This window comes from Schistocerca nitens, chromosome 8 (genome assembly GCF_023898315.1).
Source record: "Schistocerca nitens isolate TAMUIC-IGC-003100 chromosome 8, iqSchNite1.1, whole genome shotgun sequence".
NCBI classification, from domain to species: Eukaryota; Metazoa; Arthropoda; class Insecta; order Orthoptera; family Acrididae; genus Schistocerca; species Schistocerca nitens.
Genome location: NC_064621.1, coordinates 380450292 through 380468978, shown reverse-complemented (window position 1 = coordinate 380468978; position 18687 = coordinate 380450292). Strand labels below are relative to the sequence as shown.

At 41.9% G+C, this 18687-nt stretch overlaps 1 protein-coding gene across 3 annotated transcripts in view; it reads right to left on the bottom strand.

Annotated features, from left to right (window-relative positions):
- Positions 1-217: 217 nt before the first annotated feature.
- Positions 218-18687, bottom strand: part of LOC126199253 (cytochrome P450 4C1-like) — a 213027-nt gene continuing 194557 nt past the window's right edge. For 2 of the 3 annotated variants that reach the window (XM_049936049.1, XM_049936051.1), the window contains one exon: positions 218-500. In XM_049936049.1, coding sequence (XP_049792006.1) covers positions 343-500 — 158 coding nt within the window. In that variant the 3' untranslated portion in view covers positions 218-342. The remainder of the gene's footprint in view (positions 501-18687) is intronic. The other variant, XM_049936050.1, reaches the window with a different exon arrangement.

Sequence of the window (18687 nt, the reverse complement as noted above, 5' to 3'; positions counted from 1 at the left end):
GAGCTCATAGCCCCCTCCCCGGAATTTACGGGAATTAGGTGACTTGTGTGGGCAGATGTGTTGCCAAGTACCTCCAACGGCCTACCAAGGGCTCATTGCCTCCACGTCATGACACATCGCCAAAGGTGCACACACAGGCCATTAGGTAGGTGGTCATAATGTTCTGACTCGCCAGTGTTTCCATCTAGTTAAATAAATGACAAAATAATATTTATTGAAAAATTGTAAAAACATATACAAGGTTATTAAAATAGTCAGATCACAAGATGAAAAAATGATGACGTGAAGTGCTGTTGGCGGACTTCACAGGAGACAGGCAGAGGCGCCGCCACAGACTCTGCACTACCGCGGCCGCAGCCTGAGGTTGACTCCGTTCATCGGCCTCAGGACGAGCTCGCCGATCAGCTTGAGATCCTCCAGCCTGTCCACCGTCTCCAAGCGGAAGTTGCGCAGCACATAAGACAGCACCGCCTTCTCCTCCAGGATTGCGAACTTCTGGCCTGAGAATTTCAACAGACACAGCACAGTTCACTACAGACTAAGCACTTGCTGCTAGCTGATGGAAACAATAATGACTCAATTCTAGTGTGTTTCCTTATGTTAGAGGTCATCATACACTTAAGATTAAACTATAGAAGCTCTTAAGCTATGTGCTGTCTGTACATATTTAACACTGTCTGATCGAATGTATCCGGAGAGAGCTATGTAACGCGGAATACACAACTAGATGCAACGAGAGGCCGACCTGCAAGTACAGTGTCCAGTCACATTAACGTGACCACCTGTGAAAAGTCTCAACTACCAACTTTTGCAGTGCATACCACAGCGAGGCGAGCAGGAAGAGAGTAGGTGACGTTCTGGAAGGTGCTGACAAGGATGTGGAGATATGCTGGCTCCGGTGCCGTCGCCATTTGCTCTAGGTTTTTCGGTTGAGGATCCAAGGCACGAACAGCCCGGTCGATGTGGTCCTACAGATTATCGACTGGGTTTAAATCCGGGCAGTTTGTTGGCGAGGGAATATGGTAAACTGATCCTGTTGCTCTTGGAACCACACACGTACACTGCGAGCTGTCCTGCTGGTGAATGCCAACATACCGAGGAAAAACAAACTGGGGGTGGACATGGTTCATAAGGATAGATCCATCGTGCTTCCCAGAACGACGAAATCATCCAGGGAGCGCCGTCTGTCCTGGAAGCTTCCGAAGATTGTTGCAGGATGTTCACTTTCAGGCATTTCACGCTGTACACGACAGTGGTCATCTGTATGGTGCAGCACAAAAGGTTCTTCATCTGGAAAGTTCGCCTGTCGACACTCAGTGGACGTCAAGTTGCGATACTGGTGTTCAAATTCAAGTCTTTGCCGCCGATTAACAGCAGTCAGCTTGGGTGCATTAGCCAGGCGCTTGCTGCCGAGGTACACAAGTAGCAATGTTCACTGATCGGTCGTTGAGGAGGCACTGTTGGTAGTTGTCTCTTGGTTCATCCAGATGGTCAGTTACTCATCAATCGCTCGTCTTCTCTCCCGTACACATCGCCGCAGCCATCGTTCGTCCTTGACATGTATGGCCTGTTGCGCACCAGAGTTGCCCCAGTACAAGTTTCGGAGTGCATTGCGTAGAGTGGTTGTAAAAAGTCGTATGAAACCAGCGAAACGAACCACTCGTGAGTTGAAAAGTGCTACCAGCAGTTCAGCTAGACAAATGGCTGTCAGTAGAGAGTTAAAAAGAAATGGGTACAATGGCCGATCGTAAGCCAACCATTTCTGTAGTCAGTGCTAAACGACCCTTCAGGGCCGGGGGAGCGATGTGCTGGCTAAAACCCTCTTCGTATCTGCATCCAGTAATATCAATGGGTTGAGGATGACACAATTGTCGGTCGGTACCTCTGGGCCTTCAAGTCTTGCAAGTCTTGGTGTATATTCTACACTATGAGGTCGTTTATTTAATGTAGTACTCCTTAGGGAGTTACTAACAGTCGAACACTAAGGAGAAATGCCCAGCTACCAAGCATCCTAAAAAAAGGTTACAATAGAGAAAACTAATAATCATATTAACAGAATCACTCATCCAGCATATTTTCACCTATGTGAATGTTAAGTGCGCCGCCACTGTTCCAAATTTTAAGCACTCCGTACAAATCCTATGACCACACGCACTCCAGATCACCCCCGTATCAATTACTTTCTCTCACACGTGTACTGTACGAATTCTTAACGTTCCCAAACCCCCTCATACACCTAGTATATCTTCACTTGTCCTGTATTTTGTGTGCCGACCGGAGTGGCCGTGTGGTTCTAGGTGCTACAGTCTGGAACCGCGAGACCGCAGCGGTCGCAGGTTCGAATTCTGCCTCGGGCATGGATGTGTGTGGCGTCCTTGGGGACTGATGACCTCAGAAGTTAAGTCCCATAGTGCTCAGAGCCATTTGAACCATTTATTTTTTGTATTTTGTGGAACTCTGACTCTTGAAAGAAAGTGTATAATCAGCTTTCTTTGGATAACCATTCCCCTTTATATTGTGTCTCTCAAAAGCATAATATATTTTACTGCCTTGAAAACTTCATGACACTTTGTATTCGGGCGCTGTATGTTTCAGCATCCAAAAGTCCTTTTTCTTTGCCTCAGTCGTCATCAGTTTTTATCGACTTTTTTATGGAGGCTTCTCATTAGCACTGTTGCATATAAGCTGTTTTTATAGAGGATAGTGGTACAGGCACATCGTTTGAACATCCAAGCGGAATTTGTACTCCGGGAAAACTTCTCTAGGGAGAAAGGCTTCAACAAGCGTATAGAGAGAACTGTCCCGTCCATAAGGTGTTGGCAGTTAAAGAGAAAATTAGAAAAAATGCCCGCAGCCTTCATATACTTTAAAAGTGTCGAAGTGGGGGAAAAACAAGAGCTAGGCTAAGGAGATTACAAGAAAGAATAAATATAGGATTTGTCTCAAGGTACGTAGAAGAAAGGGCTGTATCCATGTATGGCAACATGCAGTGCGCATTTCGCTTGCCGTCCAAATGACAGATTCCTGTATCCTTGTTGGTCTAGAGCCCTTTATTTTCGGCATTCAGTCCAGCACTCTAAGTAGTATATGAAATAATGAAATGGGTCAAGAAAGTTGAATTCATAAAATTTGAGAGTGCACATGTTCTCATTTCTTTTCCTTTTATACAATAAGTTTTCTTCCTCCCCTCTTCCTTGCGCGTGTTTGTATGAGAATGCGTAACTGGGAGATTACGAGTTATCTGAAGTTCGCCCCAATGAGATCAGAGGTCTTCGTAGAGTCGTAGGCTTGTGCTGCCAACCTAACCTTTAGACTGCTTGAGGTTTTTGCGTTTTATTTCGTGAGATTGTATACCGCAGGAATGGTTTTATTTACGATTGTGTTTGATAAAGCCGTTTTGTGATCAATAGACTGTTGTGAATAATCTCACCCAGCATTTCACCTCCGTTGCCCCTTCCATTCACCTTGAGAGCCATGAAAAGAGAACAATTTCATGATGGGCGTATCGACTACATCGAATATTAAAAGAAACTTTGATTTTGTGTGAACTAAAATCGCTGATTGAACAGCCCGCGACGTTATTTTCGGCTCCTACCAGTAGACCCATTGAGTACTCAGTCGGTTCCTGTTGTCGCTATCTGTTGTAGATCAGACATAGATTTCATAATAATCAGTTTATTCGGCCTTCCTCAGAAGGACATCGATCACCTGTGAATCAATGCCAAGCCAAGTAACTGCTTCCACAAGGGCCAGAGGTAGACTGTCGCGTTGTTGACTTGCTGATTTTGTGAAGCTCTTCCTCTTGCATAAAAAATCCATTTTTTGATTGTAATCATTTCTCTGTCTGTAAATGTACATCAGATCTACCGATTTCCGACGCATTCGGATAATTCCTTAGTGGTGCGAAGCTTTTTTTTCTTTTTCTTTCCCACGTAGTGTGTACATAGATTGGGCGGAGCTGCTCGGCCATTGTACTCATGTTTTTTTCGAACAGTCATTGAACTGCTGGTGGCACTCTGGAGCTCACGAGAGATTCCTTTCGATGATTTCATGTGAAGATTTACAATCATCCTGCGCAATACTCGAATGGTCCCTATATGTGATTGTATGAGCACTTCTTCGGCTTGGTTAACTGAGGTTGTTCCACCGTCAACTTGAGTGGTTTTAAATGTTCTTGATGAATTTGTTACCCAGTTGGAATCGACTGACTAGTCCACGTTCGAAATCACTGAGCTCGCCCGATCGACCCATCCAGCTGTTACTGTTCCCTGTTGAAAACACAATGCCCTCCGGCATCCTTTGCACTACCGGCCATTAAAATTGCTACACCACTAAGATGACGTGCTACAGACGCGAAATTTAACTGACAGGAAGAAGATGCTGTGATATGCAAATGATTAGCTTTTCAGAGCATTCACACAAGGATGGCGCCGATGGCGACACCTACAACGTGCTGACAAGAGGAAAGTTTCCAACCGATTTCTCATGCACAAACAGCACTTGACCGGCGTTGCCTGGTGAAACGTTGTTGTGATGCGTCGTGTAAGGAGGAGAAATGCGTATCATCACGTTTCCGACGTTGATAAAGGTCGGATTATAGCCTATTGCAATTGCGGTTTATCGTATCACGACATTGCTGCTCGCGTTGGTCGAGATCCAATGACTGTTAGCAGCATATGGAATCGGTGGCTTCAGAAGGGTAATACGGAACGCCGTGCTGAATCCCAACGGCCTCGTATCACTAGCAGTCGAGATGGCAGGCATCTTATCTGCATGGCTGTAACGGATCGTGCAGCCACGTCTCGATCCCTGAGTCAACAGATGGGGACGTTTACAAGACAACAACCATCTGCACGAAAAGTTCGACGAAGTTTGCAGCAGCATGGACTATCAGGTTGGAGACCATGGCTGCGGTTACCCTTAGCGCTGCATCACAGACAGGAGCGCCTGCGATGGTGTACTCAACGACGAGCCTGGGTGCACGAATGGAAAAACGTAATTTTTGGATGAATCCAGGTTCTGTTTACAGAATCATGATGGTCGCATCCGTGTTTGGCGACATCGCGGTGAACGCACATTGGAAGAGTGTATTTGTCATCGTCATACTGGCGTATCACCCGGCGTGATGGTATGAGGTGCCATTTGTTACACGTCTCGGTCACCTCTTGTTCGCATTGGTGGCACATTGAACAGTGGACGTTACATTTAAGATGTGTTACGACACGTGACTCTGCCCTTCATTCGATCCCTGCGAAACCCTACATTTCAGGAGGATAATGCACGACCGCATGTTGCAGGTCCTGTACGGGCCTTTCTGGATATAGAAAATGTTCGACTGTTGCCCTGGACAGCACATTCTCCACATCTCTCACCAATTGAAAACTTCTGGTCAATGGTGGCCGAGCAACTGGCTCGTCACAATACGCCAGTCTCTACTCTTGATGAACTGTGGTATCGTGTTGAAGCTGCATAAGCAGCTGTACCTGTACACGCCATCCAAGCTCTGTTTGACGCAATGCCGAGGTGTATCAAGGCCGTTATTACGGCCAGAGGTGGTTGTTCTGGGTACTGATTTCTCAGGATCTATGCACCCAAATTGCGTGAAAACGTCATCACATGTCAGTTCTAGTATAATATATTTGTCCAATGAATACCCGTTTATCATCTGCATTTCCTTTTGGTGTACCAATTTTAATGACTAGTAGTGTATGTTGGTGAGTCTGTCTCTTGTGTCATCTGGTGGCTGATCTCGCATTACACAATGGTGTCCGTATACTTCTGATCAGTGTATTTCCATGCGATTCCCCCATCCGGCATCTTCGGGGAGCATACGCTAAAGGGCCAGATCTCCGGAAAACAAATGCAGTGTGATTAAAATTAAAAGTTACATTACTTCGTTTTCAAGACGGGGGCTCTTTCAGACACTAAAATCCCTGTCGACCAAATTGCTTGAGAGTCTGATGGATACACAGTCGGATATTACTAATCTATCTCGTGTTAATTCTGTAGTCACATCCTATAAACCATTTATAACAGCATTTTTCAAGTGATTTAATGGAAATTTTTTTATTATATGATTGCACCTCGTTCCTATAGCAATATTGCAGATGTGATACTGTGAGTAATCTAGCAACATCTACAGGGTGGCGCACGAAATGTGTTACCATTTTATTTTTGAATATAAACTTTATTGTCAATACAATCTGAAAGCAACATATACTACAATGAAGAGCCGTCCATGGAGATTTGTTCTAACTCAGCACATGCTCAATATGTCCACCATTTCGTTTCCTAACTTCCTTCAAACGAACACTGAAGTTAGTGATTACCCTACGGCACATGTCTTCCGTAATGTCACTGCAAGCTTGAAGAATAAGTCTTCTGAGCTCCATTAAATCACGTGGACGTTTCGGGACAATTTTTTTCTTTAGGTACCCCCAAAGAAAAAAGTCTGAGGTCTGGACTATTGGGGGGCCAATGTTGTCCGTCATTGAAGCGACCTGGAAACCTGAGTGAAATGATCCGCATTTCGAAATGCTCGTGTAAAAACTCCAACACACAGTTTGCAGTATGTGGCCTTGCTCCATCTCGCATGAACCACTGCGTGTTGAAGGGCAAGGCAGTAGCAAGAAGCTGTGGAATGAAGCTAATGCGAAGCAGGCTCAAATAACGCTCGCTGTTCGCAGTTTCTTCAAAGGAAAAAGGGTCCAGTAAGTCTGTGAATGGAAATTGCTGCCCACCCCTTAATCCTCGGAGCATAATGTCGTTCATGAAGCACTTGTGGATTTTCAGTGGCCCAAAGCGTACATTTTGTTTGTTAACCACACCGTCTAAATGAAAATGCGCCTCGTCTGAAAACCAAACGTTGTTGAGAGTCTCTTCCCTATCCTCCGCCCACTGAGCAAACAGTAGACTCTGCTGCTTGTGTTCTTCAGTGAGCTTCTGTGCACAGGTCATCTTCTATGGGTACATATGGAGGTCACTTTTAAGAATGCGTTTAACGGAGCGTCAGGATATTCCCAGTTGCACTGCTGCCTTTCTATACGATTTCCCGGGACTTCTCTATACAGCAACTCGTACCGCTTCAATATTCTCCGGCGAACAAATAGGCTTAGGCCAAGGTCTCTTCGCTTCCAATGTAAGTAGGCTTGTGACTAGTTTGCATTGTTGTCTGCCACTGTAGTGTTGGCCAGCTGGATGTGAACAGCGCGTAGCGTTGCGCAGTTGGAGGTGAGCCGCCAGCAGTGGTGGATGTGGGGAGAGAGATGGCGGAGTTTTGAAATTTGTAATACAGGATATCATGAAGTGCTATATATATTATGACTATTAAGGTAAATACATTGTTTGTTCTCTACCAAAATCTTTCATTTGCTAACTATGCCTATCAGTAGTTAGTGCCTCCAGTAGTTTGAATCTTTTATTTAGCTGGCAGTAGTGGCGCTCGCTGTATTGCAGTAGTTCGAGTAACGAAGATTTTTGGTGAGGTAAGTGATTTGTGAAAGGTATAGGTTAATGTTAGTCAGGGCCATTCTTTTGTAGGGATTTTTGAAAGTCAGATTGCGTTGAGCTAAAAATATTGTGTGTCAGTTTAAGCATAGTCTTGTATAATTGTTCAAAGGGGACGTTTTATATGGCGACCCTGCCAGGATACCTCACTGGAATCTTCTGATTTTTTTCTTGTAGTTTGTGTAATTAGTGTAGCTATTGTTCATTGCTAGTGCGTAATTGTAGAGAGAATCTCCTTTGTAGTTGCAGTCTTTCATTGTTGTACAGTAAAACAGTTGTGGCATGCATGTAGATTTGCACCAAGTATTTCACAGCTGCGCTTGCAATTAACTACATATTATTTTCAGTGCTACGTTAATGTGTTCTCTTATTCTTGCTCTTCAAATTGTGCTTTTCTGTGTTATCGTGTGAAATATTGTGACAATAATGGCGTGTGAAAAACGTAATACTAGGCTCCAAAGTAAACTGAGAAATGACAGTGAAGACGAAAGCAGTGTGTTAGCTCCGCCGAGTAATGAATTAACAGACATTAGAAGTAGTAATTTGGTAATTGTGCATAGGGAAATGGAGCGGGCGGCAAATAATGGTGTAGAGAGTGAAACAGGTAGTGAACAGGGAAGCATTATCGATCGATCGGTCGGCAACAGCTCACCTCAGGAATCCGAAATGCCAGGACACTGTTTCGCAAATACTGTAGATTCAGGTTTTGGGTCCTCACCGTTTTCTCAAATAAGTCAAGACACATTTTCTGCTTGTCAAAATGTGAATGTTGCCGGTGCAAATTCACTGCCGAAAAGCACTGAGGAACATGTTTCAGACACCAGTGCACTGTTATTACAGTTAATGCAACAAATGGGACAAAGGCTTCAAAAGTTAGACACAATGGAACAACACCAGAGACAAACACAGCAACAGTTAGACACAATGGAACAAAATCTTCAAAAGTTAGACACAGTGGAACAAAATCTTAAAAAGTTTGACGCAGTGGAACAAAATCTTAAAAAGTTAGACAAAATGGAACAAAATCTTCAAAAGTTAGACATCACACTTGAACAAACACGTAAAGATTTAACTACTGAGTTACATAACTTTGAATCGAAATGTCAAAAAGTCTGTAATGACGTAAAAACACACATTTGTGAGCATTTCCAACCTATTTTTTCGCGTCATGAAAATGCAATACAGAATCACGAAGCAGCCATAAAAGAACTGCAAACTATTGTTCATGAAAATCACGACACCTTGCAAGCTAAAATTGACTCAGTTGCATCTACCGATTCGGTTACGCAACTTGCAAAAACTCAAGAAAACTTAAAGGACACAGTGGATACGATTTCAACACAAATGGACACTCTGAAACTTGGTTCAGAAAAACACATTGAGGAAATAAGTACACTATCGGAGAAAGTAGCCGAACTTTCGGGTCAGTTCACTAACTTATCTGCAAAGGTAGATGATGATCTGAATGACACAAGACCTGTAGCCGTCAGTGACACAGAAGAGTATGAACAAATTAAGAAATTCAAAGAAAATCAGAATCAAATTAATACGCAATACAAAAGAGAAATCCGGGAAGTACAAGATCAGTTGGCATAAGTAATACAAAAATTTCATATTTCAGAGGACACTCGCGCTCCAACACGGGAAGAGGAACTTAGAAATACGGAAAAGCCACAAAATAATAACACAGGGCATTTCGGAAATTATGAAAAAAATTGGCAAGGTGCACCGAATTTTGAGATGGAACCGCCGACATGACGTAACAATGACCAATATGCTACTCGCCGACACGATGATTTTGACTATAAGCTGTTCATTACTACACGTAAATTCAAAACGTTTAAGAATTCTGCCAACGACATTCATCCACAAGCGTGGCTCCATCAATTCTCTCATTGTTTTCCTCCCAACTGGTCATTGGAGCACAGGTTAGAATTTATGTGTGGCTACTTGGAGAATGAACCAGCTGTAAGAATGCGATCGGTCATTCACGATTGTCACAGTGAAGGAGATTTTTATCATGCCTTCCTCTCAGCATATTGGTCTCAAGCTACACAAGACCGAGTAAAACATAGCATCATAATGATGAAACATTTCGAACAATCTGAATTTTCCAGTCTTGTGAAATATTTTGAAGACATGTTGCACAAGAATAAGTACCTGTCAAACCCATACAGCCCCTCAGAACTCATCCGCATTTGCTTAATCAAACTGCCTGAACATTTACGACATATTATTTTAGCAGGACGTTGCAAAGACGACATTGAAGCTTTTCAGGGACTGTTACAAGAACTGGAAGTTGACACTGACAATCGCGGAACGCGAAAACAGGAGCACAACAATTACAGATCACATCCGTCACAATTCTGCGATGACAGAAATAATACACGACAAGGCTATTCTTTCAACGTAAATCGTGACCATAACAGACAACACCCGTATGACAACCATTGGCAGAGTAGTAATAATTACAGGGAAAGATCACCTCTCCGCGGTAATGACTATCACAGAGACATCAGAGAAACAGACAATATGGGAACCAAAATAATTATTATCAAGGGAGACAGAATAACTTCAGATGCAACGGTCCAGCGCGCAGTTACGATTCAGGGAGAAATTTTCCACCACATGACCGACAAGAAAGAAACTATGGAATCTACTGACATGACGACAGACGATATGATCGTAACGACAGACCTGAATTGCATCAGAACTGGCGGAATTCAAACAGATCAGGGCCCTCTCGACAAGATGAATTTATAGAAGTTAGGTCTCCAAATCCCAATAACGACGCGCGCCAACAAAGACACAATAGGCAATGACTCATACCGCTGGCAGCCACAAAACGCACTTATGAAACTGACGACGCAGCTGCCGTAGCTAGTAATTACGTAAAAATGGAAGACATTAGGGACATCTTACTCCAGGAACACGACGTAAGACATAACAACATTGCATATCCTGTGATTCACATTACTGTAAATGACGTAAAATTTACGGCAGTACTTGACTCTGGCAGTCCCATTTCAGTAATTAGTGAAACAGCTTTTAGCAAATGCAACAAATCGAACGATTGCCCCACACTTCCTTTACGTAAGATTAAATTACAAGGTGCAATCTTTGGAAAAAGTGTAGATGTATGCCAACAAACCAATTTAGAATTCTTTTGCCAAAGCCACAGCTTCTCTATGAACTTTCTTATTGTTCCATTATTGTCGACGGAAATTATATTAGGAGTAGACTTTTTGAATGAATACAAATCAATCTTAAACTTTCACGATGCTTAAATCCGTTTAGAGAAGGAAGGTAAGTCAATAGCTTTGAAATTTGAAGATTGGCTCTCAAACCAAGACGAGGAAATTAATCGGCTTTACCTTCTGTTACACAACAGTTCGGAATTTTCTACGGAACTAGACACTAACAATCATTCTGCAAGTACTGACAGGGATGATATCGACGGCATATTTGAAATTAATGAGTTAATTCAGAATAAAATTCAAACAATTGAGAATTGTAACGACACTGATAGGCAGGACCTTTTTGAGATTTTACAAGCACATTCCACAGTTTTTACTCACAAAACAGGAACAATCAAGGGATTTCAATACCAATTTCGTGTTCGTGAGCATACTAAATTTTGTAATAGACCATACGTAATTCCAGCACGTTATAGGGACCGTGTTAGAACAGAAATACAATCTATGCTTGACGAGGGCATTATTGAGCCTGCAGTAAGCTCATACAACAATCCATTACATGTTGTTGAGAAGAAAAATGGATCGATCAGGCTTGTCTTGGATTCGAGACAAATCAATACTATCATTATTTCTGAAGCAGACAGGCCGCAAACGTTGGAAGAACTTCTTCAAAATTTTAATGGTGTAAAAGTGTTGTCTTCCATTGATCTCAGATCCAGCTTTTATCAGATCGAACTTCATCCAGAATGTAGAAAATACACAGCTTTCCTTTGTTTCGGCGTTTGTTATCAGTTTCGGAAACTGCCTTTTGGTTTGAACATTTCTTCAGCAGCATTCATTCGTGGGCTAAATTCCATATTACCTGAGTTCTTAAAACGTCACATATTCTAATAGCAGAAGCTTCATGGGAGCAACATAATCGCATCCTCAACAGTCTGTTACGTATTTTTGCAGAATCTGGAATTACAGTTAACTTGGAAAAGTCTGAATTCGGTAGGTCAAAGGTGAGGTTTTGGGACATATTATTTCTTCTGAAGGCATTCAGCCGGATCCTGAAAAGTTAGAAGCAATCAGAGCCATTCCAGTTCCATCCACAAAAAAAAAAAAAACAAGTCCGCAGTTTTCTAGGTCTCGTAAATTTTTATCGTCGTTTTCTGAATATGCAAATTATTGCTACACCAAAACTTTGTTCTCTCACTGGAAAAAATACTATTTGGAACTGGGACGAACAAGCACAGTTGGAATTCAATTCTTTGAAAGAAGCGATACTTAACGCGCCAATACTAGCTCATCCAGACCTGTCACAAGATTTCTGCCTTAGCACGGATTCTTCTAAAGTCGGTCTTGGTGCCCATTTAATTCAAGAAGCCATAGAAAATGACACTACCATTCAGAAAAGCATTGCTTTTGCTAGCCGAGTGCTAACAAAATCTGAAAAAAATTATTCCGTTACTGAATTAGAAGCTTTAGCTATCGTTTGGGCATTTAACAAATTCCATTTCTTTCTTTCTGGTAAGCACGTAAAAGTATACAGTGATCATCGTGCATTACAATTTCTTATGTCTTCAAAATTAAATCATGAGAGGTTAAAACGTTGGGCATTGTTTCTGCAAGAATTCCACTTCACAATAGTCTACATTCCCGGCAAGGAGGACATTGTTGCGGACGCACTGTCACGCGCACCGGCTGGGCTTGAGAAAAGTAATACAGAAGGCAACCTCGAGAAAAATTTCAGTATTCTTTACATTCAGAAAGTCGCCTTTGAAAACTTCATCACCACATCTTTAAAGGACATTGTTCATGAACAAGATAAAGATCCGATTTGGAAAGACATCAAAAGTAAATGGCATGAAAAGACACACACACACAGATTCGGCATTATTATCTGGTTAGAAACAACATACTGTTCAAACGCTGCACTGTTGATGACAAGCTATGGGTACTTTGCATTCCTGACGATTTTGTTAATAAGCTCATTTGGTACATTCATTTCTGCTACGCACATTTTGGTCCACGAAAATGTTATCATATTCTTCGAACGACTTGTTATTTTAACAATATGGAAAAGAGAATTCGAAGAGTCTTGTCTATTTGTAAACTTTGTCAAAAGGCGAAACCATCTACTTCTACTGTCTCACATCGTGCTCCGTTGTTTCCTATTATTCCTTCTAAATTAAACGAATTTGCTGCTTTTGATCTCTTGGGACCGCTTGTCAGAACATCTAATGGATTTTCGTACGTTCTAGTCGCTGTTGAACTTACTTCAAAATTTGTTTCTTTCACTCCGTTACGTAAAGCCACTGGACGGTCTGTATCCAACGCCTTTCTTAAAAATTTCTTACGTGAAGTTGGACACGTTAGTAAAGTCATTTCAGATAACGGACCGCAATTCAGATCTGCTTTTTGGTCACGTATGCTTCGGAATCATAAAATCAAACCTGTTTTTATTTCATTGTACTCACCACATTGTAACCCATCTGAACGGATTATGAAAGAAATCAATAAGCTTTGCAGACTTTATTGTCACAGAACGCATCAGCATTGGGACAGATATTTACACTTATTTCAAAACGTGCAAAATGAAATGCCTCACGACTCCACTGCTTTACCACCTACTCTTGTACTAAAGAATGAAGAACCACCGAACAGAATCAGAGAGCTTGTACCTTTCCAGAATACACGTAAACTTGGACACAAAGACATAATTGATTTGGCTATTATAAATATAAAATATGCAGCAGACAAAAGGAGAAAACTACACGGTAAAGCAAATGCAAAGAAATTATATATTGGTCAGAAAGTTCTCATTAAAGCTCATTCATTGTCACATAAGAAGAAACACTTGAGTAACAAATTCTTTCTAGTTTACAATGGACCTTACAGAATCCGACGTATACCACATGATAATTGCGTTGAAGTTGAAACTCTGCGTACTAGGAAGAGTAAAGGTTTACACCACATTTCACATGTAAAACCGTTTATTGAAAGATAATCTGCTTTTTAACTTTGTCTTTGCCATATAACTTTTCACTTTACATTGCTAGTAGGCTTTGTCAGACTTAGAATCTGTTAATATGCAACAATGTTTGAAGTTAAATATCCAGTCATGAACCAAGAGAACTTATTTCAACAGAAATTATGAATGCATTGTTATAGTGAACAGACGACACAATGTTGTTATTGTACATTCTTGCTTGTTAGTTGCACGATTACGTAACGACTATAAGGCTCACATACTTAGAACATTTACAAGTACTGCTAATGAGATTTTAATGCAACATTTTGGTTTACTTGAAAATACATTCTGGATTTAAAGTACTTTCTGTGAAATACCAGATGACACAGTGGTTATTTTACGTGTCAGTTACACGACTTTATCACGACGCTACTAATGAGTGACAATTTACAATGTTGCTTTTGCGGTGTATCTGTTTTATATCTGCACAGTTTTTCTGAATTATTCTGGAAAGTAAAACATGTTTTAGTAGTAACTTTTGTGGTATAGCTACAACGAGAAAGCCTTTTCCGTAGCACAACAATACGTTACAGCACAGTACTTTCTTCATCACGGCAATAAGCGTAAAAACTAAGATATCTATACGCATAGCATTTCACTTTTGTTTATCATGAGGTAAGTACATTGACTTCTGCAGAACTTAGCTTTCGGAGGACGATAACTACGACACTTCCACAGAGGTTATGTTGCAACAAGACGCACATTTAGCACTACAGGACACGTATTTGAGTGATTAATTTTGCACTTAAATCATTTATTTTTAAAGATATTTGAAGTACAATGATACAAAGGTTTTCCGTGATACATTTCATTCCACTGCTGTAATCTGTAACACCTGAGGGTATAATTACATTAATCCTCAGGGGGGTACACGCCTACTTTGTGTACCATGTGTTTGGCAAGCACAAGGAGCCCTAGCTAATATGGTATTTGCTTATACAACTTTACTCATCAGTACCATATTTCTCTAACACAGAATTACACAGCTATCTGATCATTTAACTGAGAAAGACAAACTTTTTTACTACGGCAGTTACAGATGTTTACGTAATTACACTGTTGGATAACTTCACACTTACGAAATTGTATTTTGTCTGTACTGTGTGAACTGTTCATACTTTTTGGGAACCATTGTGATACTATGAGAGCTTTGAATGATGTATTTGATAAGGGGGCATGATTTTAAAGTACGTTTGAGGTAGATGACACTATTGAAATGAGCAGAGAATTTTTTTTAGGTTTTTAAATTATTGGAGGAAGCTACGACGATTTTGAGAGTTGACTGAGGTGTTATGATGTTATTATTACGATGACTATGTGTATTATGCTGTTGCGGTATGTTTATGATCAATAAGCTGATGCTATATGAGTTATTTGAGTATGCTACGTATCTGTTACGATGAAATATTGAAGAAGTGTCGACGAATAAGGTAAGGAATAATGAGTAGTGGTTAGGGACTCTGGTTTGTGAAAAAGGTTGTTGGAAACCAAGAATCGTATTTTAAGAGTTATGAAATGTGTGTACATGTGTGAATGTATCACAATGCCACTGAAAATTTTTTGGACACTGTTATATTCATAGGATTTTGTTTCTACACATTTGCAACGCAAATTCTCGACCTGTGAAATTTTTTATATGAGACTGCCACTGTAGTGGAAACTGCTGTCATAAATATTTCCGTAAGAAAGTTAAGTGACCACCTGCACGTAATGCGTCGTGGGCACCCAGCTGTGTCAGACGCCTGGAGAAAAAGCCATTAGTGTGTGCCTTTTCAGAGGCACAGGTAAAAAAAAAAGGGAGGCCATTATCCTTGCTACTGACATTCCTTTGTAGAAAGCATCGCAAATACGACACGCTCAAACTTGAAAACATATGATTATACTGTGGAGCTCTTAATTTATGATATTTACTAAAATGCCTAATGAAACGATGAGAAACATTTCACGGCTATTGTCTTGCTAGTTGAGAGAAATGCCACATGGCTTGCTTTATGTATTTATTTACTCAATTTGTTTAATATCTAGTTTCTAGCTGCACTGCAGCATTGGTTAAAATAAAATTTATAGATGTACTAATATAAATATTTTCTGTCTACAGATCGAGTAAATAATAATTAAAGACATTTACCTTCACAGGAACTGCATTCATAATTTTCTTTTCAAGTACTTGGTAATTTATTTTGTAGAATAAGTTGTGGTGCACCACTTTAATGACATAGATATTAAGATGTGAATAGACATTCCCCTTATCTGCATTGTTGTCTTTACTGTAATATTTTTCTGCTTGAGCTTTGTCATGTTTAGATACAATTTATTGCATTTGCTTCTGCTGTTTACCAGGCATAGTACTACTAAATTTCACTTTACATTACTCTGTTAAGCCAGTTTTACTACTGATTTATTTTTCTTGTTTGCTGCTCATTGCGTAATATTAGTTGTAATATTGCTGTTTGCTTGGCCAATTTGAATGTTTTGTCATTGCTGTTTGTGTTAATTGTTTTGTACTGCTGCATTGCCTTGTCCCTTAGTTTAGCATCTGAGCTCAGTAGATTTAAGTTAGCTTAAGAGGGGGTAGACTATGTAAGAGAATGAGTTGCGATGAATTGGAAGAAATGCATTGAGAAGTTATACGAAAAAAGTACAGAAAGCAGGTATAGATAGGACCTTTTGGGAATAATGATGAACGAAGGGAGATCTCCATGAAAAAAAAGGTTTTGTTTGCAAAATACTGCAGTACCAAATGTTACACTGAAAACAAACCCTGCCCTTTCCTCTTGTGTTATTCTGCTATGTGTCTGTGTACTCTTGTATATTTGTGTTTTTCCTGTCTTTATGTGTTTAGCTGATATGAGTTACGTTGTAGAATTTTTGTAATACTATGTTATTTAATTTGTTAAGATGTTTAGACATTATTTATCTGTTCTGTTTTGTTGCTCATATGTGAAGCTGATGTTTCAAAAGTTATTCTGATCTTTATGTATGTACTTATGTCATAATTCTTGTAACACTGATGTGCATGTTTATTTCTATTCTTTTGTAAAGCCTGTTTTGCTACAAATGTTATCTGTACTATTATGTTCTTTAATGATATACACTCCTGGAAATGGAGAAAAGAACACATTGACACCAGTGTGTCAGACCCACCATACTTGCTCCGGACACTGCGAGAGGGCTGTACAAGCAATGATCACACGCACGGCACAGCGGACACACCAGGAACCGCGGTGTTGGCCGTCGAATGGCCCTAGCTGTGCAGCATTTGTGCACCGCCGCCGTCAGTGTCAGCCAGTTTGCCGTGGCATACGGAGCTCCATCGCAGTCTTTAACACTGGTAGCATGCCGCAACAGCGTGGGCGTGAACCGTATGTGCAGTTGACGGACTTTAAGCGAGGGCGTATTGTGGGCATGCGGGAGGCCAGGTGGACGTACCGCCGAATTGCTCAACACGTGGGGCGTGAGGTCTCCACAGTACATCGATGTTGTCGCCAGTGGTCGGCGGAAGGTGCACGTGCCCGTCGACCTGGGACCGGACCGCAGCGACGCACGGATGCACGCCAAGACCGTAGGATCCTACGCAGTGCCGCAGGGGACCGCACCGCCACTTCCCAGCAAATTAGGGACACTGTTGCCCCTGGGGTATCGGCGAGGACCATTCGCAACTGTCCCAATGAAGCTGGGCTACGGTCCCGCACACCGTTAGGCCATCTTCCGCTCACGCCCCAACATCGTGCAGCCCGCCTCCAGTGGTGTCGTGACAGGCGTGAATGGAGGGACGAATGGAGACATGTCGTCTTCAGCGATGAGAGTCGCTTCTGCCTTGGTGCCAATGATGGTCGTATGCGTGTTTGGCGCCGTTCAGGTGAGCGCCACAATCAGGACTGCATACGACCGACGCACACAGGGCCAACACCCGGCATCATGGTGTGGGGAGCGATCTCCTACACTGGCCGTACACCACTGGTGATCGTCGAGGGGACACTGAATAGTGCACGGTACATCCAAACCGTCATCGAACCCATCGTTCTACCATTCCTAGACCGGCAAGGGAACTTGCTGTTCCAACAGGACAATGCACGTCCGCATGTATCCCGTGCCACCCAACGTGCTCTAGAAGGTGTAAGTCAACTACCCTGGCCAGCAAGATCTCCGGATCTGTCCCCCATTGAGCATGTTTGGGACTGGATGAAGCGTCGTCTCACGCGGTCTGCACGTCCAGCACGAACGCTGGTCCAACTGAGACGCCAGGTGGAAATGGCATGGCAAGCCGTTCCACAGGACTACATCCAGCATCTCTACGATCGTCTCCATGGGAGAATAGCAGCCTGCATTGCTGCGAAAGGTGGATATACACTGTACTAGTGCCGACATTGTGCATGCTCTGTTGCCTGTGTCGATGTGCCTGTGGTTCTGTCAGTGTGATCATGTGATGTATCTGACCCCAGGAATGTGTCAATAAAGTTTCCCCTTCCTGGGACAATGAATTCACGGTGTTCTTATTTCAATTTCCAGGAGTGTATTTTGTACCTTTGTTATGTATTCTTATGTTATAAAATTGTAATTGACACCAGTTCATCAAATTAAGTAACTTGTAAGTTACATTTCACTGCACACGTTTCTGTTGGTCATAGTATATGGACAATATGTGAGAAGTAGGGACTGTTAGTGTTTGCACGTGTGTTAATAGTTCAGCAAGGGACTGGATAACAGCATTGCTGGTTCTAAGGACAATTCCAAAAACTGTGTGAGTGCACAAGTGGTGGTTTATGGACTTGCTATATTCTCCGCAAGACTCTTCGATGGTGATTGTGCACCTGCACAGTCGCAGCAGATGGCTGCTGGCCATCTCTACAAGGACAACAGTGGGTCTGCACCTTTGATGATCCATCAATACCATTATTTCTACAAGGACTGCAGTGGGTCTGCACCTCTGGTGGCCCACCTATACCACAATATCTACCAGGGCTACAG